Here is a 21,801-nt window from a genome sequence, read left to right on the forward strand (position 1 = left end):
ACACCCCGGGTCCCTTGTACGGTCCAGGGCCCGACTGACCAGTCTTTTTTATTGTTTTTTCTCCAGGGCCGTGCAGGCCTGCCCAGCTGCCAGCGACGGCCCCCATAGCTGCCTCCTCCCACCCTCACTCATCCGTGATCACTCCACCTCTGCGCACCCTGGGCGCTCTGCCGCCCTGCTTCCCCCTGCCGTGCTGCAGCGCGCGCCCAGTCTCGGGTGACGGGACTCAGGGTGAGGGTCAGACGGAGGCTCCCTTTGGATGCCAGTGTCAGTTGTCAGGTAACAGACGGCCGCGGTCGGGGGGGGGGCGGGCTCCCAGGGATGGCGGGGTGTGCCCTGGGCCGAGCTGGCGGCTGCCTCTCCCAGGTGGGCCGGGCAAGGTGGGGCCCCAGGGGGGATGTGCAGTCCCACCCCTAAAGGCATTTTGGGGGGGCACAGAGGGAGTGGTGAAGCACATCAACGTGCCCCTGTCCCCATCGGTCAGGAGGCTCCCCCGACGCCTCCGCCCGTTCTGAGTGTCTCACTCCCGGAATGCATTTCTCCAGCTTCCAAATTTCATCTCTTTGGGCTGTTTAGCTAAAGCTTAATTGGATAACACTTAACATCTGAGGTTTTCTTCTGCCCTTGCCACTGCCACCCCTCCACCCCAGTCACTGCCCCCTCCCTGACGACAGCACTGGGGGGAAGACTCCCCAGTTGTCTGTGTACATCGCCGGAGCCATCCAAAATGCTGAGTTTCTCTTTGCCAGAATGTGTTGCCTATTAACTTTGAGACAAAAAAGTCACTCTGAAGGAACCTTTCAGCTGTGGCCGTGGGAGGGGGTGAAGCCTTGCGGGGTGCCTGTGGGGTGGGGCCATACACCTCCCTGCTGTGTGTCTCTCTGCAGGTCTGTGTGGCTGCCCATCGTACAGGTGGGCAGACGGGCAGCCTCGGCACAGCGCCCCCCACCTCTCTTCCCAAACACAACCCAAACTCCTGCTGTGGCCTGGCGTCCCTGGAATTTGTGGGCACAGGCCTCTCCTGCTCAGGGCCTGGTGCCAGGATGCTGACACAGACACAGGTGGTGGTGAGCGCCCTGAGGCCTGGTTTCCGGGCAGGGGCCGGGAAAGGGGTTGGGGGGGCCGTTGCAGAGCTGGGGCCGATTCAGTTTGTCCCAGCTTTGTCACCAGGCACGTTGCAGGCTTTCTCTTGATGTGGGTAGTGAAGGGAAAACTGTCTTTCTGAGACAGGTTTTGCTTTAATTGACGCTGTCCCAAGGGACGGTCCCTAGTGGAGCCCCAGCTCCAGGGGCAAGAGCCTCCTAGGCCTTCCTGCTGGTCGGGTGACCTGTGGCCTTCAGCAGCTCCTGCTGTGGCGTATGGCGGCATCATAGGTACTGGGGCTAATGCCGTGAATGCACAAAGCAAAGACTAAAATTGTCCAGGAAGGCGTCGGCTCCACAGGCAAAGCGGCCGACTCCCTGCCCCGGGCCACCCGAGCGCCCAGGGGGATTGGGGCTCCCATCCCAGCTCTGTAGGGCTGCGTTGTGATCTCTGCTTGCTGAGTGAGGGATGCCGGCTTCGTCCGGGTGCTTGCCCTGCTCTCGTGGCTTCCTGTAGTTAGTGCTGCACCCCTGCAGCCACGCGGGCGGTCGCGCTATCAAAGATAAGCCTGAGTGTTTCTGACTAGACTCTTGTCAAGTTCTGTGGTACAGAAACATGATTTCCCTGGCAGAGGTGCACCCGGGGCTTCACTTAACCCTCTGTTGGCTCTGGTAGCAACATGTCCTACCACGCTTGCCCTCAGCCACAGTGCCACCCCCTTCCTTCAAGGGACCACGTGTGGAGGGCCTACTGTGTGCGGGATTGCACTGGGCCTTTTGTGTGCATTCTTGAATTTAATCTCCCTAGTGACCTTAGGAGGTAGGTTCTCTTCTCCGCACTTTCCAGATGAGAAAGTGAGGCTCGGAGATGTGGAGTTCTCATAGCCCACGTCCAATCATTCTTTTACGAAAAGCCCTTTCTTGGGCACCTCATTTGCAGGCGCCGTGCAAGCCAAGGTGGAGTCAGGCACCACGGGTCCGGCCCTCCTGCAGCTTGCAGGTGGAGATGTGGAGCGCAGGAACGGGGACCTGCGGAGAGGACTCCTGGAAGGGGGCGGAGGGGCAGAGGTGGGATTTGACCCTGGCTGGTCATCCAGAACCTGCTTCATCTCTGGCATTGGCTCATCTGGCTTAGAGGCCCTCTTGGATTTTAGAACTTGATGCCATGAGGGCTTAGAGTCCGCGAGCAGCCCCCAGACTGATGTCAGTGTCCAGGGAGGGGAGCGCGGCAGGGTGGGCTCTGTTCCTGGGGTCTCTAGGACTGCCCTTCCTGACCCTCCTCGGAGGCCTGCTCTTGGGCAGCGATTCCCAGCGCTGCCCTCTCTCAGTGTTGGATCCCCGTTACTTAGCCTGCTTGAGGTTGGCCCTCTGTACTTTCCGATCAGTTTCAGTACCTGAAAATATCCTGTTCCAGAGCTTTTTGTCCCTTTGTGGCTTCTGTCCCTGGCACTGGGCTGTTTGCTGAAGTGTTTTTAGTGCCTGTTTAATCAGTAGTTGGAATGGAGTCATTAAATTCGCAGTAACCCGTTAGGAAGAAGCAGTCCTCTGTAAAGACGGAGAGGGGCCACCGTCCTTACTTTGTTTTGTCTCTTTTCAGATCAGGATGCACTGAACCTATCTCTTCACATTAATACGGAAAACCCTGGAGTAACCATGTTGCACACAGGTTAATTGCATGCCCGTGAAGGCATTCACAGTTATTTATAGAAAGATGTGATTTTTATGGGGGAGCAAGCCACACAGGTTTGTGTGTTTGTGTACCTCTCTGGCTGGCAGCGTCCCGGACAGCCCTGCCTCCCGGGACCTCCACCCCAGACCTCCGGATGGTCACGGTGGGGTGGGGAGGAGGCACTTGGGCTCTTCATTGCTTTTTGACTCTGCTGAGATATTGGGAGGGCTTTGAGTGTGGGCGTTCCTGGAAACTGAAGTTTCTTCCCTGAGACATTTCGTGTAGGAACTAATCCGGCGCGCCCGTGGAGTCGAGAAGCTCGGGCTGTGATCCTGGCCCTCCCTCCACCTGGCTGGTGACCTTGAAGAAGCTGTTTTCCCTCTCTGGGGCTGTTTCCTCTTCTGTAATAAGAAATATAAATGCGTCTACACACGTTCATATGTATCACGTGATATATACGTAACGTTTAAAAATGAGACTCCACATTTGACTTCTAAAACAGATCCTATTGATCTGTTTCAGTTACTGGCTGCTGTGGATGACTGGGCACATGACTTAGCTCAGGTCCCCAGGGCAGGGGTGTGGTGGTCGGAGGCCGGTTCGGAAACCTCTGGGCTTTGGCTCCCCTGAACCTTTCCCCATTCCAGGGTTTCCATGACTGTCAGGCAGTCATCAGAGTGCATCCCCTGCCCGAGTCAAGGCTGCTGTTCTGTATGGTTTTGGGACCTTGGGCAAGTCGTTTTCCTCCCTGTTCCTCAGTTTCCCCACCTATAAAATGGGGGTGATGATAGTTTATGCCTTGAAAGCTTGTTTTGAGGATCAGATGAAGTCATATATGCCAGGTGCTGAGACCAGTGCCTCATGCTAAGTGAGCCCTGTAGAAGTTCTGATTCATGCTTGAGCAGAATGGGTTTTATAACAGTACACAGTTACGTGTCTGAGATTTTATATCAGGCTCGATCTCCAGGTTCCATTCTTACAGGCATTTAGCTTCTTGGCTGGCTCAGATCATGTACCAGCATCGCGAGGTGGAAAAGGAACCTAGAAACTTCATTGCATATTTAAAAGCCGCAAATGGTCATCTGCTACCGTGATTAATACATGTGCTCGGTGAAGTTCAAGGTCTCATGCAAGAACACACAGGATCCCAGCTCGGGGAAGTGGAAGTGTTTGGATTTAATAGAAGGAGTCAGTTGCAGTCATTAGTAGATGCTGAAATCACAGGGCAATCTTGTAAAGTTAAATTCAATTTACTTTTCTACTGAAATTGCTTGCTGTGTTATTTAACTAGTCTGGGGTTTCTTGGCATGGGTTAAAGGGACAATAAAGATAAAAGAATACCTGTAAGTAAATAGTAGGGTGTAACAGTAGAATCTATCATGTACTCCTCCTTCAATTATATCCCAGTGTTCATTTGTGTTGGTTTTTATAACCGGAGCCATCCAATGGGACACTGTGGATTAGACCACCCTAGCTGTGGAAGCTTGATGCAATTAATACAGTCTGTCTGGAAAGTGGCCTTATTTCTGGAAGTTTTATGTTAATGATATGGTCTGTGCTTTGCACATTTCATACCAGAACAAGAAGCACGCTGTAGTTTCATTCTGAACTGGGTTTGATTAACACCGGAGGATCAGTGGGAAGCCAAAGGGTGATGCTGGCCGAGATGGCAGCGCCCGCCAGGCCCCCACGGGCGCACCGCCTCTGTTCTGGTGCAGGGGGTGCAGGGGCTCCCCAGTAGGGCATGAGAGCCTCCGTGGAGACTCTGGAGGGAGGGGTGAGTATGGGGGGTGGGAGAAGAAGAGAAGTGAGTGTGGATGAACGTGTGTGGACAGAAGCACTCCGTCCGGGGAAGGTTCGAGACGTGCCCTTGTGATTCCCTCCACAAAGTCGCGTTTGCTGTGAGTCTTTTGGGGCTAACCAGGTCCCAGTGTCAATGGGGGTTGGCTCACTGGAGGAAAAGGGCTCTCAGGAGAGTCATTAAAAATTTAAAGAGTCATCTGTACGCCTTGCGATGTCTACAATGCTGAGGGGGCTGGTGGTTCGGCATTTACAACCCGAGGGTGATCCTTGCATGCCTGTTCGGTGGATTCTGCTCTGGTGTCTGCCTGCTTTTTGGGATCACACCGCTGCAGAGGCTGCTCTGGACCTCCTGTCTTTAGAACCCAGATGCCTCCTTTTATAATTGGGGGAAGTACCAGGAGAAGCCACCGAGTGCTGCAAGGCCCCCAGGACGGAGGAAGCCGACTCTCCAGGCTGCTGGAGGTGGCAGAGGGCAGCAGGGCTTGGGAGGACTCCAGGAAAGTCCACTGTCCGGGAAGTCATATCTGCTCCAGCACCTACAGGGCCAAGGGCACCGCATTTCTGGGGACCAGAAGGAGTGCAGTGTTGCTTGCGGTGGGGGTGGGGGTGGGGCGGCGCAGGGGCACCTACCAGCATGACTGTCCCTGGATAAAAGAGGTCCCAGCAACGTCCGGGAGAGGAGACCACTGCAACCATGCCAGATTCTATTTCACTCCAAGCCGGCCCTTCAGACGTTCTGAAGGCAGAGCTAAATCAAAGAATTCTGTTCAAATCCGTACAAGATGTTGCTGTTTTTCTGCTCTGACAGGAGAGGCATTTGGAAGTGCAGTTTCTTTCTTTCTTTCTTTCTTTCTTTCTTTTTTTTTTTTATAGCTGTCTTAAAAAGGAGTTTGGCTGTTTAGCACAGCTGGTGCTCATTACATTATGCACTGGCAATAAAATAGCATGTGTAATTAATTTTTAATGCAGTGCTGGATGCAGCGCTTTAAAGCAGTTAGTGGATGTGAAGAACGAGCACTGGTCACCGACATCAGAGATCTCGGGGCAGGCGGCCACGTTCTGCAGCTTTGAAGGGAATCTGGAGCCTGGGGGCCCTCCACGTGGAGTAGTCCAGAAACGGGTTTCCTCCAGGTGACCTGCAGCTGATTTGGTTCATCTCTACTGACCTAGGGTCAGGGGTCCAGGAGATCGTCCCATCTAACCCCTTCATGATCTAGATGGGTCACTGGGGTGGAGACTGTGACACGGGCTCTGTTCCCTTTAGGCTCTGCCCACCAGACCATATCACCCCCACTTGAGTTCAGACCAGAAACTAGGGAAGGAGACTCATTGTCCAACTGAAGCCACATGAAGCCCACAATCTGATTTGGCAGCAGAGAGTCTTTGCCCTGAGGAGCCCCACACGTTTAGCTCCTTGGACCCTCGGTTTTGCCATCTGCAGTTGGAACATGCCTCCATGTGTCCTAGGTTTGAGATGTTCTGTGGCTGTGCTTGGATCACGGGCTGCCCCACCCCATCTCAGGGCTCTGTGCATGGATTCATGTTTGAAACGAAATGTCACTGTGGACACATAATGCTGGGAGGGCTAGAGGCACTGTGGGAAGCTGCAGAGGTGGGACTGTGCTTGGTCCCTGTCCTCAAGGTGCCAGGGTGTGAATATGTGACTCTGGGCTAGCCACCTCCTCTCCCCAAGCCTCAGTTTCCTTCCCTGTGAAATGTAGACATTAGAAGTCCCTGCCCATCATCCCTGCACTGGAAGTTCCACTGAAGGGCCACTGTATTGGGGTGGCCGCAGCTGAGCACCAGCATGTGGGGAAGCAGAGGCAACGGGAGGTGTGAGAGGCAAGGAGGAGGAAGCTGGGCTGTTGAGAAGCCGTGGGTGCCCCCTGCCCGATGCCCGACAATGACAATGACTTGGCTGCCATCTCTTTACAAGTTTGCTGCCTGGGAAATCACCACCGTCACTGTTCCTGTGACTTGCCAGGGTTTTCTGCAGTCCTACTGTGTGCCCGCACTGTTCTGGGCACTATGCACACTTGGCTCAGGCCACCCCATCCTCATAACTCCCCTAAGAAGAGGCAGCCCCCCCTTTTGCTCATGAGGATCTTGGGGCTCAGGGCTTGTAGCTCTCCCCTCCTGCTTCCCACTGGGCTCACAGAGTGGCTCAAACAGGGGCACTGGAAATGCAGCTCGTGGTAGGAAGCCAGACCACATTCACACATGGTCCTGGGAGGGTCGCTGTGGTCTTCGTTCGCCAGCCGTGCTGCTGCATGATCTGGGGCAGGATGCAGGGGCCTGGGAACGAGCTCAGCGGGGCTCTTGCCGCAGTGGTCGGGCTGCACAGGAATGCCTTTCTCTGCAGAAGAAAACTGAAAGGACTGAGCTTCCAGGAGCAGCGAGAGTCCTGCAGATCCTCTGGGGTTTTCCTGATGGGGAAGGTGAGGCCGGAGGTCAGAAATCTTCCAGCATGTGACCAGTGACAGACGTGGATGTGGGTGTCAGCCAGGAGAGGTCCTGCTGACCCAGTGAGCCTCCTCCAGCTCGGGGTGCTCCTGAGGGGTCCAAGTTGTGAGTACCTTATGGGAACACAGAGAACCAACCCTCGAGAGTCCACCAAAGGGAACTCTGGCATAGAAGAAGAGGCCTGGGGCACCGGGAAAGGTGTTCTCATCTCATCGCCCTCAGCTTGGGTTTCTGGGGTCTGGCTGGGAGGCAGGGACCTGGTAGCTGGCCTCACCACAGCCTTTACTAGGTCCATGTAAATCCACATCGCTGGGTTTCCAGAGCCCAGGCAGGCACGGCCCTCCCCGGAGGTGCTCAGGAAATGCTGGTAGACGGTGAAGACCCAGGAAAGGTCGTGTTCATGTCTGCAAGAGAAAGAAGAGACACAGAATGCTCTTATCACCTCCTCACTTTGTGTGTGTGTGTTTTTAAGATTTTATGTTTAAGTAATGTCTACGCCCAACGTAGGGCTTGAACTCACAACCCTGAGATCAGTAGTCGTATGCTCCACCCACTGAGCAAGACCGGTGCTCTGCCTCCTCATTTTTTGTATGCAGTCCCCTAGAAGCAATTTTTCTTCACTGGAGAGAAACAAACTTTGGTCCTCCTTAAAGCCCGAGGTGTTCTTGGTGTTGCCTTTTTTTTTTGGGGGGAGGGACAAAATGTAGTTGACTTTTTAAACCCAAGGGCCAGGCAAGGCGGAGGGGCTGTGTGCTGTACATATTTCACAATCAAACCCAAATAGTCTAAACCATGAAACATAGTTTATCCAAACATAATCAACGCTGGCCAATTTCATCCAGAAATCAGTGGGGAAAAACCCTTGGTGGGCAGGGGTCCCTCTGGGTGGGATTTCACACATAGCCTGATCTCACACCTGAGGGGGGCTGTTGCCTCCTCATTGCTTCAGGCCCCTCCTTAGGGGCCGGCATGTGACCATGGTGTGTGGTCAATTCGGGAGGAAGCATTGGCCGTGGCTAACTCTCGCACCAGGGTCTTTCTTAGACTTGGCAATGGGGCCACCAGGTTACGGTCAGGTTACCATTTCTGTGCCCCCACCATGTGTCAGGCCCTCTGCGGGGCCTTCCTAGATATTGTCTTCCCAGCACCTTCTTTCTTAGGCAGTAACCTAGTCTAGAGCTCACAGGTGAGGAGACACACCAGAGAGATGGTGGAATGTATCTGAAATTGCACAGCCTGTGGACAGCAGACGTGGGGCTTGAACCCGGGTCTCCTTGGGTCTGGCAGACACAGCCTGTTCCTGTCCTTGCTCTCTGGCTCCCAGACAGCCCTACTGCTGGCCTTCTACCTGGCAGGTGTGAGTGGGAGCCCCAGGGTACTGCAGGCCTGTCCCCAGCCCTGGATAATAAGAAGGTCGCTACTTGATGATTTCCGCGGAAGGAGTCAGAGGGTTCAGGACTTCTTGAAAGAGGTTAATGCAAAAACAGAGCCACTACCTTCGGAGACTGGGCATTTGGAATCTCTTCATGAAGCCCAGACATTTTTAATTACTGCCTTTGTTAATAGGGTGTGAGGAATGGCTGATGGGACAGGCTCATGGGGTGCATGAGTCGGCCCTCAGAGCTGTACTTAGCCAGCCCCCCTGATGCACCCTCTTCTCGAGTTTCCTCATGCCTTATTAACAAGTGCCTCCAAGTCTTGATTTGATAGTAAAAGGAGCCATTGCATGAGAGCCTACCGTGCACCCTGGGCTCTGTGTGCACCGTCTCCACGGATGCTTTCTCAGTGGTGTGAGGATAGGTCTCTTGGATTTTTTTTTTTTTGTCATGGGAAAGTATACAAAAGTTACTCTTTTAACCACTTTTAGGTGCACAGTTCGTGACATTAAGTACATTTCTGTTGTGGTGTGTTCTCCCACCACCACCATCAATCTCCAGAACTTTCTCGTTCCCCCAAACTGAAACTCTATCCCCAAGAAACGCTAACTCCCCATTTCCCCCTTACTGTCCCTGTGAGTTTGAGTCCTCTGGGTGTCACATTGAAGTGGTATCAGATGATATTTCTCCCCCTGTGACTGGCTCATTTCACTGGGCACAGCGAGTTCAAGGTTCATGTGCGTTGTAGCCCAGGTCAGGATGTCCTTCCTTGGAAAGGCCGAGTACTATCCCGTCTTGAGGATATACCACATTGTGTTTGTCCATTCGTCCTGGGATGGACCCTTGTTTGTTCCTGCCCTGTGGCCGCTGTGAACCGTGCTTCTGTGAACCTGGGTGTGCAGCTACTGGTTCGAGACCCTGCTTTCAGGTCTTGTGGGTGTACACCCAGCGGTGGGATGGCTGGACCACATGGTAATTCTGTGTCTGACTTACTGAGGAACTGCCCACCTGTTTGCCTCAGCGGTGGCCACATTTTACATTCCCGCTGCAGTGCTCCAGAGTCCCGGTTTCTTCACATTCTCCTCTGATTCCTGAGACTCGGGGATGTGGGCCACCACTGGCCCCAGTCATGTGGTGGAACGTGAGAGTCTGGAAGGGACACGGCTCTGCTGAGCTCAGACGTGACACTTGTGGCCGGGCTCCAGTGGCCACCTCCCACAGTACGTTTCCTTTGAGGGTCTCACCCTGGGGTAAGGGCCTCTTGCGTCTCTCCTAAGTGCTTCCCAGCAACGGCCTGTCTCCCAGGCTGCTGATTTTTAGCAGTCAGCTAAACATTTTGCTAACTTGAGAGTTTGGGGAAGAAGATTCTGCAAGTGGACAATTTTCACTTTCCTTTCTCCTGTGTCCCTAGGGTGTTGGTTTGGGCTCGGGTCAGCAGAAAGAGCTGTATACTTCAGAGGGGGAACACCTGGGAGCAAGGGTGAGCCGGCTGGTGTCCTGGGTCCCGCCCCTCTCCGAGCCTCTCTGGGTCCCTGTCTCCTGGGGAGCATCATGCAGGCCTTGCCTTCCCAGCCGGGCTGGGAGGAGTTGGAGAGGGGGCATCCTGAGTTGGACTGTAGGGTGACTTCCTGGGTCAGCCTCTGTGATTGCGTGGCCTCGGGTCCTTTGTGCCAGAGGGAGAGTAACGTGGGACTGCAGTTAGCGTTATTCTGTGCGGCTGTGGTTTCTGTTGTCCCGTCTTCGTTCCTAGGGCTGCCACAGCTAATGACCACAGACCGGGGGGCGGGGTGTGACTTCCAACAACAGAAATTTGTCACCTCATGTTTCTGTGAGGCCACAAGTCCAAACTCAAGGTGTCGGCAGGGCTGTGCTCCCTCCAGAGGCTCCGGGGGGGGGAATCTGTTCCTGGCCGCCTCCGGCTTCTGGTGGTTCCTGGCGTTCCTTGGCTGTGACCGTATCCTCTAGCTCTCTCTCTGTGGTCATGGCCTCATCCTTGGGGCCTGTCTTCTCCTCTCGCAGACAAGGAAAACTCAAAGAACAATTGTCATTCCATTTAGAGCTCAACCCGGCTAATCTAGGATGATCTTATCTCAGATCCCGAACTTAATTACCTCTGCTGTGATCCTTTTTCCAAATATGGTCACAGTCATAGATTTCAGGGATTTGGTTATGGACATGGCGTTTGGGGGGGGCCACCATTCAACCCACAATATAACCCTTGCTGGATTGTAGGCCCCTTCAGGGCAGGAACCCCAGTTTGATGTCCTCTGTGAACCACCCAGGTTTGGGTTCAGGTATATGCAGGGCATCCCCCAAAAGTATACCGTGTTGAGCCTGGAGCGGGTCTCCAATAAGATGGCCAGATGTTCCTTGTCCCAGTGATATTCAGATGTCGTCATCTTGGGGCAAAACTCAGATCTCTGTGTGTTATGGAAGGTTGTGTGGGCCCTCCCCCCGCCCCAAGTCCTGCCCTGGGCCAAGTCAGAACACAATTATTAACGGGGTCGGGGGGGGGGTGGCTTTAAAAAAAAAGTCTGCAGTGATTATTATGAGAGAAAATTAGCAGAGTTGAATAGGGACTAAAAATAGCCGGACACATACTTGCCTCTAATCTATTTTCTTAAGGAAAATATAATTATTTTTGTAAACTGGCTCTGAGAAGCCAGGAGTATTTTTAGTCTGCATCTTCTAAGATGTGCATCTTTTCAGGAAGAGCAGCTCGGAGCCCACTGGAGAGTGATGTTGCCAAGCTTGCAGAGCAGGGTGGTGGTGGAGTCAGAGTGCCAGGACCCAGGCCTGGGCCCTGTTGTGCTGAGTGTGTATTCCACGGAGGAGTGGCCATGAGCAGACCGACTGTGGCCCCCATGGGTGCTGGTTGCCTGAGGCGTCCTCGTCACACCTGCTCGGGTGGCTGGTAGCACTGGGCGGACTGCAGCTGGTTCACCTTGGGGGCCAGGGCGGTTGGGGGTTCCTTCTGGGCAAGGCTGAGATGCCTTGCCATCCCCGCATGATCCGGGTCTGAGTGGACCTGCAAGAAATAACCAAGACTGGAGGGAAAACATTCCATGGCTTTTTTATTTGAAGCCAAACATTGCCTCATGTAATTTTCTCCCTGGTTTTTCCCATTGCCTCTGCCAGGGTCCTTGGGCCTGGCACAGACCCTGTAATGAAAGGCCCTGTGTGTTTGTGTGTTTACATGTGAGTGTATTTGTGTGTGTGTATAGTGTGTGTGTATGTGTGTACATGTGAGCGTGCATGCATATGTGTGTGGGTATGTGAATATGCACGTGTGTGCATGTATTTGTACATGTGTATATGTGAGCATGTGTGGGGGTACATGCACCTGCATGCGTTCATGTGTATTAGGTGTTTGTACAGGTGAGTGTTCACGTGAGCGTGTCTGGTGTGTGTGTGTGTGTGTGTGTGTGTGTGTGCGCATGTGTGCATGCATGTGTATGGTGGCGTGGGGGAATTATCAGCACAGCAGGGTCACCTCCCCCCTGCCCAGTGCAGGGTGTTTATGGTAGAGGCCCTTCGATTATTTTCCTCCCTGAACTTTGTAATTCTCCCTGGATTGCGCTGTGCAGGTACCAAAGCTTGCTGAGAGGCTTTGAGGGCGAATCTCTCTCTGGGGATGAATTTGTCTTCTCACTACCTTCTAGGGGAAGATACATCCCCTTGTCTACCCCAGCCTCAGAGATAGCCCACAGTTCATAGTCCTGGAAAACGTGGCTAGTGCTGGTGTGACCCACCCAGGAGTGCGTGCGTGAGGAACACTGGCTTTGGAGCTAGGTGTCTGGTCTGAAATCCCGGCTCTGACACTGACCAGCTCTTTGACCTCGGTGAGTGACCTAGCCTTTAGGAGCCTCAGTTTCCTGGTCTATAAAATGAGGTGGCCGCAACTTAGTGGGATGGGTAGCACTTGGCGAAACATTTAGTGTGGGCTTCGTCCTCACTATCCCTCAGCCCAACTCTGCAAGGAAGGCACCGGCATTCCCATTTTATAGATTGGGAAACTGAGGCAGTCTGACTTCAGGGTCCTTAACTGTTTCATTATCCTTAAAAACCGTTCCCAGTTCCATTACGACCACCTTCAGCAGCGGCTGGTGTATAAAGGTGGTGAGTAGTGGCAGGTATTACTATAACATTTTTATTGTCATTATAACTATAATTATTACTATCACAGTCATTATCATTGCTGTTTCCCTGGGTGGAGGTATTCTAGCCTCCACGTGGCTTTTCCCCTGGTGGCTGAGTCCCACCTCCTGACAAGTCTGGTTTTCAGGGGTCCTTTTCATCCTTCCGATGGGGATGGGACAGTCTTACCTGGCATCCCTTGGCCTCTCTGCCCCATCTTCCTTCCTCGCCTTCAGGTTTGTGGGTATTTGAGGTTTCAGAAAGTCGTTTCTCCTCTAATTGAGGTAATGAGCGCCGTATTTTCAGAACCGCTGCACTAAAAGTCAAGTGCAAAGTGATGGTTTTCATTTGTTGTGCTCTCTCTTAATATGCATCTCTTTAAGGAGGGATTGGCTGGAAGCAAACAGCTAATAACCTATGGATTTATGGAGCCAGCGCAAGCCGGCTTAATAAGCTTTCATACCTGGAACCAGCGTTCTGTCCCTTTAAGTTGAAACTCCCAACTTGCTTGGTATTTTACAGTGCCTGGTTTCATTTATGCTGGAGCCAGACTTACTATGTGAGAGCCGTCCGCATGCTGGAATTAGTCTTAAGCTTGCTTCTGTGGCGTTGCCAAATTCCATGTTTGTGTTTTATTTAGAATTCTTTTCACGGCCAGCCGATTCTGTTCCGGCACACACAGGCGCTGTTGCACCCCATGGAGAAAATAAGCAAGCTTGCGTTTTCTTTGGCAGAGGCCGCGGCCACAATAGACTGCGGTCTCCGAAACATTTTTTAAAAGCTATTTTAACCCATAACAGATGCATAAAGTCGGCACAGGCATGCCAGTTTTCTTAGTTTTAATTAAAAAATAATTGCAGTCTAATGGGATGTTAGTGACACATTTGGATGAATGGTGGGTGACATTATCTGCAACTTATAAATGAGTGCCTCTCCCTTGGCCGGAGCAGAGGTGGGGAGGAGTTGGGGAGGGGATCTGGATGTCTGTTCTTCACTGCAGGGTGGGGGTGGGGGTCGTGGGTGGCGTCCTGGGCACTGTGGGGTCCGGTGGAAGCCTTGGTGAGCGGCGTGCAGCACTCAGGAGGGACATCCTGCTGGGTGGTCGGCCAGGTGACCGAGCTGCCAGGACGCAGTGACGAGCGTCCCAGGGGCAGTGGTATTTTGGCGCATCCTCCCTCCTGGCATGCTCGATTGGGAAACTCTCACCTGCAGGGCTCTTCAGCACGGTGAAGACAGGGCCTGGGAGCTGTGGCCTCGAATAAGCTTCTTGGCCCCCACGATCCCGCTTCCCCCTCAGGACCCAGCAGCCATCAGCTGGAAGCACGTGTGCGCTGGGGTCCTGCTGGGGGCCGTGTAAATAAGTAGATACATCTGGGAAGGTAAAGAGGTAGAAAAACGGTCTTGCCTGGTACTGCTGCTTCGAGAAGTCTGCACCCCAGATGCTCATCCTGGGTTCAGTTTTTATGTAAAACCTGACACTCATCAGAATCCGGAGTAGAGTGTGCCCAGCTGGGACGGCTGTGGGAGGCAGGGTCTCTGTGGGGACTCCAGGCAGGGAGGTGGAGGTGGGCGCGCTGACTCTGCCAGGAGGGAGGGGTCTGGGAGGGGACGGGCATTGCTGGGGCTCCTGTGATGTCTCATCACCTCCACCAACTGGGCAGCTGGGGCTGGCGACAGGTTGTTCTGACCTCTGAGCCTTGGTTTTGTTGACCAGTGCCCAGTGTGAGGACCAGGCCTTGAGCAGAGGGAGGACTCTGTCCTAGGGCTCAGTCTCCTGGGGGCCAGCTCTGCGGGGAGGAGGATGCCATAGGGTCGGGATGATGGGGTGTACCTCTCCAGCAGCCACTGGGGGCTGTGTCGTCTGGAGCCTTCCAGATCAGGAGGAAGGCGCCCGGCCAGCTGTGCCCTTGCATCCTTCATACTGGTGGACAGCCTCCTGTCCTGCTCACAGAGCATGCCCGGCCCAGGCCCCTGTGCAGCATTGCCAGTTGCCTTTGAGTGGGCATGGCTCGAGCAGTGTCCTAGAGACAGGCAGGTCCCTGGCCACAGGCCACCACACTGAGTCAGGACCTGCCTGGCTGACCTCAGACCCCACACTTTCCCCTGAGACCTCATGCCCTGGGCAGGCCCGCGGAGGACCCCTCCTGTGGCTCACAGTGGGCTCTGGGAGACAGGGGACAGACTGGGGACCTTTAGGGGTGTTGCAACTTACTGTCGGTGGAGTAAAATGAACACTTCTTAGACAATGTTTCCCTGAGTCCAAATTCCTCAGAAGTGAAAATTAAGTTCCTCTATTAAAAACATGAGTCATACCAGCCCAGATGAGAGTCGTTGTGGCGTTCCTTGAATTTTTGGAAGGGAAACATCGCATTCATGTTAATCCTTTCAATTATACCTCATTGCTGACAGTCCACTGGGCGTTGTGCGTCGCTAGCCTCTGCAGTCTGATTGCTGTGCGGCCTTGCATGCAGCACCTGAGAGCAGACCCAGGACCTCTGTTTCCCTTTATGCAGGAGCACCTAAGTCAGGGAGCCTTGCCGTCTAGCGCCTCGGGGCTTCCTCCGTTCCCTCTGCAAGGTCTTGGGTATCTAATTGCTGGGAATGATTAATGTCCAGTTGAAAAGGTTCCACGTCTGTCTGCTCATGGGACCTGGAAGCAGATGGGAGTGAAGTGGGTTCCCTGCTCCATGTCTGCCTGACCCTGGCACAGAATCCCGGGGTTCCCTCTTCATGGTGAGTGTCCTGCCCAGGTGAGGGTGCAGACAGGCTAGGTTTTGTTCCCTCAAAGAAACTGGTCTATAGATTTGGTGTTACCGTATCCTTCCCAGAAACGTCCAATAACCAAGTTGAGGACCCAGGCAGGGAGGTGTCACTGGTGGGGAGGGGACAGACCCAGAGACTTCTTGCTCTGGGGTAAGGCAGCCAGGCGCGCCGGGGAAGTGGGAGAGTGCCGGGAGGCTGGGGTCAGCGAGACCTACCAGGCCTGGGCCACAGGTGGGCTGACCTTTGGCCCCAGATGCAGCTTGCCAGGGGGCAGGGAGGGAGGGAATGTCCTCTGGGAAACTGCAGCTTTGTGTGTTTAAGAAATCTGAGACTCGGAGCTCTGCAAGACACAGCTGTCAGACCAACCCGGAGTTCGGTCTCTCCTGCTTTGGGTGTGCACTTGAGTTTTGGAAATTTAGCCTTTTTGGGAGTTCCATTTTGCTTTTGCTTCTCTTTATTCAGCAAGATGCTCCGTCCTGCCCACCACTCAGGTGAATCCTCCCGTAGGAGGAGCAGTGCTGAGGGATGTATCTGAGGAGGACAGAAGGTGAGTGGGCCACATCAGAACAGTGGAAGTCATTGATCGGAAGGGGACAGGCTCTTGGATTTGGAATTGGATACAAAGTGTGGTTTCGGAGTTTGGAACCATCACTTTTTTGGGGGGATTTGGGGGGAGGATTGGGGTAGGCAGGTCTTCAAGTTCATTTACTTCTATTAAGTTGAAGTTTACTCTTTTTATAAGAAGTAAAAGCCCGTGTAGCTTATGAGAAGCAGGGGCTGGAAAGCAGAATTTGTTCACTCATTAAGTTTCCCGGAAAATAAGCAAGGGTTTAGAATGATGGGACCAGCAGCGGGGGATTCCAGAGAGTGGGTAGGAGGTGGGCCAGCATGTCAGAGCCCTGAGACCCCCACGTTGGCACGTTCATTTACGTTAAGGAGGTCAGGGGAGTAATAGTGATGGACCCACGTGTCCGGGAGGAAGTGTGTGTGTGTGTGTGTGTGTGTGTGTGTGTGTGTGTGTGTGTGCATGAACGTCAGGGACCAGGCTCTGTGGCCGGTTGCTCTGGGGTGCTTTGGAAAGGGTCAGGTAGCAGAGAAAGGTGCACAGGACCAGGAGGGAGCGAGGTGCCCAAATGACACTTGAGTGTAACCATGGGCTTTCCTGAGCTTCCCGGGATCCTTACTCCTTTGGGTGCACACAGGCTGCCCTGAGGGTGTTTTCAGAGGCAGAGCCTGGTGGGCAGAAAGCCCTGCCGGGATGCTGCCGGGCCTGGTGTGGCTCTGGCTCTGCCCCCTCCTCACTGGGGGACTGTGGCCCTTCCCCTCCGTCTTGGAGGCCAGGTCCCTCACTGAAGGGAGATGATGGTGTTCCTCAGGTTGCAGGTGTGTCCAGTGCTCAGTATGGGGCCTGGCGCACGGAAGGCCCCGGCAAGGGGAGCTCTTGCTGATCTCATGATGACAGTTGTCGCAGTAGGTAGAGGAGAAGGCATGTTCGCTGCGGTGACCCAGGGGTCTGCAACACTGCATGCCGCTGAGCTAAGCGGGTGGTGGTGAGGGCTGGGCTCCCTCCCACCTTGGGGTCCTCCCACATCCTGGATGTGGAGACCCCAGGTTCGGGAGTGTCTAAGACACGCCTTCTGGTCCAGTGTGAGCTGCTCTTTGGGGCTGCAGTACGTGCCTGGCTTTGATTTCGGAGGCATTCTGGTCCCCAGTGAGAAGCTCTGCCCTCAGTGTCTCTGCTTGGGCCATCTGGAGTTCCCTGCCAGGCACCAGCTTTCCAGTGTGCTGGCCTGTATCTCTTTCTTTCCTCAGATGGCCCTCTACACCTTGCCATGGGCCCAGACCTCGAGATACCAGCTTCTTGGTCTTCAGGTGCGGGCTGCTTGGGCTCCTTGGGGGCCCAGGTCTAGAACAAAGGGGCTGGAGCCGGAGAGCTGGCTAGCCCAGTAGAGAAATCTGTTCTCAGTAACTTCTCCCTGGAGAGAGCCTTCTCAGTAAACACCTCTGCAGGCAAGGTGGACCTGAATATGCTGCCCTTGCATTTACTGTGGCTCAAAAAGCCCAGAGATTTATGGAAAAGAGCTGTCTTCCTCCCCTTCCTGGTTTCAGCCGCTCTTGTGGACTAGCTCTTCCAGCTTTCCTGTCTTCTACAACCCTTGTTATGTCTGTTCTTTGTTTCTCTCAGAAGGAAGGGGGTGCTGTGGTCCTGAGATGCCGTAGGGTCGGGGGTGGAGACAGCATGGACACCTCCAGTACTTCCTCCTCTACCCGTGGCAGACATTACTAGTCGATCGCAGCACCTCTGTCCCCTGGGTCGGGCCTGGGCACCTCAAGTGAGCAGGTGAGGCAGCCCCGACTGACCCGTCACACCGGCCGGGAAGTTGACCATCCCGGCATGCCTTTTCTCTGAGGAAATGGGGGGGAGAGAAGACACCGCCCCACGCTGTTTCCTCAGCCCCTGGAGACAGTGTCTGTGAGCCTGTCTCTGGACCACTGTGTGGGGGAGGCCTCGGCTAAAGTGTGGCAGTTGTAGAGGTGATGGCTGACCCTCCGAACGTCAGCCTGCCCCCTCCAGGGCAGACTGCTGTTGTGTGTTTTTGCAGGCAGGTGTTGGAGAAGGCAGGGTTCTGGCTTGGGGTCACTGACTTGAAAGAGGCAGAGGGGATGGTCGACCTGGCCAGTTCAGCCCTAGGGCTGCCAGCTCTCCTGCAGGCTGCGGTCTCCCGGGGTCCCACCTCCAGCCTCCCGCCAGCCACCTCCTGCACCTCTGGGCCGTCCTGTGGTTCGGCTGCTTGGAGCAGTGGGTGCCGGCCAGCCTGAGGCCAAGGTTGCCCCCGCCAGGCCGGGCCAGACTACCCAGGGCAGTATGTTCCGGCCCCTTGTTGAGATCACTGTGAGCTTCTCTTTCCTGCTCATGTCGGTGCCACAGCAGCTCCGTGGTTGCACGCCGCTCTGAGCTGGGAGCCCTTGCACTGACCTCGTCCTGGCCTGGGACTTGGCTTGTTCTGTCACATGGCCTCTGTGGTCTCCGTGGATTTCCACCCCAGGGCTGTGGCCTGCTCTCCGGTCGCTTGAGAATTCCCCGCTGATGTCAGTGAGGCTGTGTGTTTTGATCAACAAGAAGCAGAGTTTTGGGGTCCAGTAGGAACGTGAGCTGAGAGAGATATGGTGGGAGCTTGCCCCCCCCATGGGCCCCGTCTCTCCCGCCTTGCCTCCTGAATGCTTACGATGGCTCCCTGACGTGGGGTGGCAGCTCTGTCTTACAGATGAGGAAACCAAGGCTCAGGGCCAAGGCTGTCCTTCGAACCACACGGCTGGGAAGTGGCAGTGGAGGACCGTGTGTGGGTGGCGAGGCTCCAGGTCCTCGTTCCTTGTCTCGAGGCCTGGTGTGAGTACAGAGCCTGTCCCGGCATGGCTGCCGGAGCCTCATCTGCTGTCACCGTGCTCTGTCCCGGACACGTCCTGCTCTCTGTGTGGAGCCATGCCTTCCCTTCCTCCCTGCACTGGGCGTCCCTGTTCCTGTCCCTGCTGGACTTGCCCAGCCCAGCTGCCGTGTTTGTGCCCGTGCATGGTGCCCCCTCTAGGCTGGACCTTGGCTGAGGCAGGGACTGTGTCTCATGCCCTCTGTAGCTCTGACACGAGTATTGTGCCTGGCCCACCCAGGGGCCCTGATCGTGTTTGGCAGGTGGGTGCATGGGGGGCGGCATACCTTCATGCTGCCCTGTCATGCCTTGGGTCAGGAATGGCTCAAAAAGGGGCCCAGCCGAATTCTGGAAGGGGGCTCTGCCCCCAGACTCCCTGGACAGGATGGAGGCAGCTGGGTATGTTGCCTCCCAGGCGACCATTATAACCAGAATCATGAAGTCTGGAGCCAAAGGGAACCTGAAAAGCCTCTTCCCTCTTGTTAAATGCAGCCCTGCCCTTAGTCTTGCTTTGGTTAGTTCCCTGTCTGCGGCGTGGAGCAATGGCCCTTTTATTAGTTCAGTGCTTCTGGAGACTTCAAGAAGGCTGGGTGTAAATATCAGAGCCTGCCAACAGCCAGTGGTAGGAACTTCCTAATAACCTCCAAGTAAATAATGTGGTGATTATCGGCATGGCAGCCCCGGAGACTCTGGCCTCTATGGGGGCAGGTCCCTGTCCATACCCAGAATCCAGGGCCCAAGGGCCTGTGGCTGACAGCCCAGCTTTTCCTGAGGATGGCTCACCGGGGTGAGCTCAAGTTCCAGCTGTGTAGCTCAGAAGGACAAGGGATGAGATCCTTCAGCTCTGGCTTTGAAACATCTGGGCTCAGGGGCCCCCACGGGAGAGCAGACTCCCCATGGCTGGGTTCACGGCCCCCAGGGCCTTCTGGACTCATCTCCCAGGGTTGTCTGCTGTGGCCGTGCTGGCCAGGCTGCTGTTATAAGATGCCCACTCTGCGCCGGGCTTGGCACACCTGTTCTCTCCTAAGACTGCCTGCCACCGTGATGTTGGTGTGAGGGGACTGGGACGCAGAGCCTCTGTAACTCGCTTGGGGTCACCCATCAATATGTGGCACGTTTCCAGGGGCAGCTGTGGGACACTGCACCCCAGCGCTCAGGACAGGTTGTTGTTGTGTATCTGAGCTCGGCCCCAGGGGCTTCTTGCTGGGACCTGGACACCTCTGCTCTCTAGCCCGGCCAGACTCTGCCCAGAGAGTCCCTTGGTCTCCAGGCAGCCAGGATCCTACTCTGGGAAAAGCACCCCCAGGCAGCACTTAGCACACATCTCTGGGCCGAGCTCATGAGGTTGTATCCTTGATGAAACGGCAGGGCTTCCAGGGCACAGACTGTGCTTTGTGTGTCTGACTCTGGGCCTCAGCAACTCAGTGCAGGCCTTGGCACCCAGGAGGGTTTGCACGAATGAGGGGTGTGTTTGGAGGCTTCTTGCCTACCAGAAGTGGGTAGGGCACTGGAGGTGACCAGAGGGAGTGCCTAAAGCTTGCCCAGCAGCATGCAAAATTCCAGTCCAGAGAATTCAGCCGGTGGGAGCTTAGACTAGAAGGGAAGGAATGGGGGGCCTTACCCAGGTGAATTCTGAGAGCGGCATCGGCTAAAGGCTTATCATGGTGCAGAGGGACCCCAGAGCTGGAGTGCCATCCTGTTCTCATGCTCTGTTTCTCTTCTTTACTATTTATACCATAGCTGCTTCTGTAATAAAGGAGTATCAAGTCTCTTACTTTAAGTAAACCAGTAGCAGAAGCTTTAACATAGTGATGAGAGAAGGGGAGTCCTACAACTGAGGGAGGGAGAGGTCGTTCCAGGAACCTGTACCACAGTGGAGCACAGAGTTTGGCTCCGAGCCTCCTGGCAACGTGGCCAAAAGGGAAACATGGGGAATTCGGATTTGCTTATGAAAGAAAGATGGTTCAGGACAGAGGGATTTGTGCATCAACCTCAAGCCTGGGAGACTTCCTCCCGTGGTTTTTTAGATAAGGCAGGGCCTTTATCGAAGATGGAAAGTCCAGATAGTAAATACTTTGCGCTCTGTGGGCCAGTGACCTCCATTGCGACTAATTAGCTCTGCTGTTGCAAGGTAAGAGCCTTCATGGACAGTGTGTCCCGAATGGGTATGACTGTCGTTTCAATCAAACTTTGTTTACAAAAACCTGTGGCCAGTCCCTGGCCTGTAGTTTGTGGATCTCCAAGATAAGGAATAATCAATACCACTCTGAGAGATCATTGTGGCATTAGCCCACACAAATAAAGCAAGCAGCTTCTCATCCTGACTCTGATGGAAGTTGAGACAAAACATGAAATTCAGGGGCTGGTCCTCTTCTCCATTCCTCCAGACCTCATTCTGCCCCTCTGCCCCTGGAGACAGAGAGAGAGAGATGTAGATAGCTGGTCGGGGGGCCACTGGCCTGGCCCCAGCCTGATGAACCTTGCCGGCTCGGGTGTCCCCTTTTCCAGAGCCTCGGGCTCCAGGTGGAAAAGAGCTGTCACTGTGGGCTCTCCTCCTGTGAGACCAGACTGTCCCTTTGGGGTTCACCTTCCTTCAACAACTTGCTTCTGCAAGGGAGAGATACTTGCAGGCAGACCTTCGGGCTGGCTTCACAGTTGTTGAGAACCGAGCTACTCTGGGAAAGACGTGGTTCTGCTGGCTCTTTTTTTCTTTCTTACTTTCTAGATATTTTTTTTTTTTTTAATTTGAGACAGAGAGAGCGCACGCACAAGCGGAGAGGAGGGTCAGAGAGAGAGAGAGAAGCAGATTCTCCGCTGAGCAGGGAGCCCGATACGGGGCTCGCTCCCAGGACCCTGAGACCATGACCTGAGCCGAAGGCAGACACTTAACCGACTGAGCCACCCAGGCGCCCCATGGCTTTTTCTTTCGATGGTTGGAGGCAAAACATGAGAACAGGATTATTTCTGTGAATTCTGCTCATTACCACTTACTTGCAATTTGTTTATTTATTCACTCCTGACCCTGTTCCACCAAAGGCTGGGGGAGGGGTCAGGACCACACAGACGTCCTATGTTTGACTTCTTTT

At 54.4% G+C, this 21,801-nt stretch overlaps 1 protein-coding gene across 4 annotated transcripts in view; it reads left to right on the top strand.

The window, feature by feature from the left end:
* Positions 1-21,801, top strand: part of BCL11B (BCL11 transcription factor B) — a 91,292-nt gene that overhangs the window by 40,359 nt on the left and 29,132 nt on the right. For 2 of the 4 annotated variants that reach the window (XM_028099374.2, XM_028099378.2), the window contains exon 3: positions 67-279. The exons of the other annotated variants lie outside the window; for them this stretch is intronic. In XM_028099374.2, the coding sequence (XP_027955175.1) occupies positions 67-279 (213 nt within the window). The remainder of the gene's footprint in view (positions 1-66; positions 280-21,801) is intronic. 4 annotated transcript variants of the gene reach the window in all.

The sequence above is a fragment of the Eumetopias jubatus genome, unplaced genomic scaffold (assembly GCF_037043125.1).
Source record: "Eumetopias jubatus isolate StellerSeaLion01/CBP00866 unplaced genomic scaffold, mEumJub1_p1.0 scaffold_7, whole genome shotgun sequence".
NCBI classification, from domain to species: domain Eukaryota; kingdom Metazoa; phylum Chordata; class Mammalia; order Carnivora; family Otariidae; genus Eumetopias; species Eumetopias jubatus.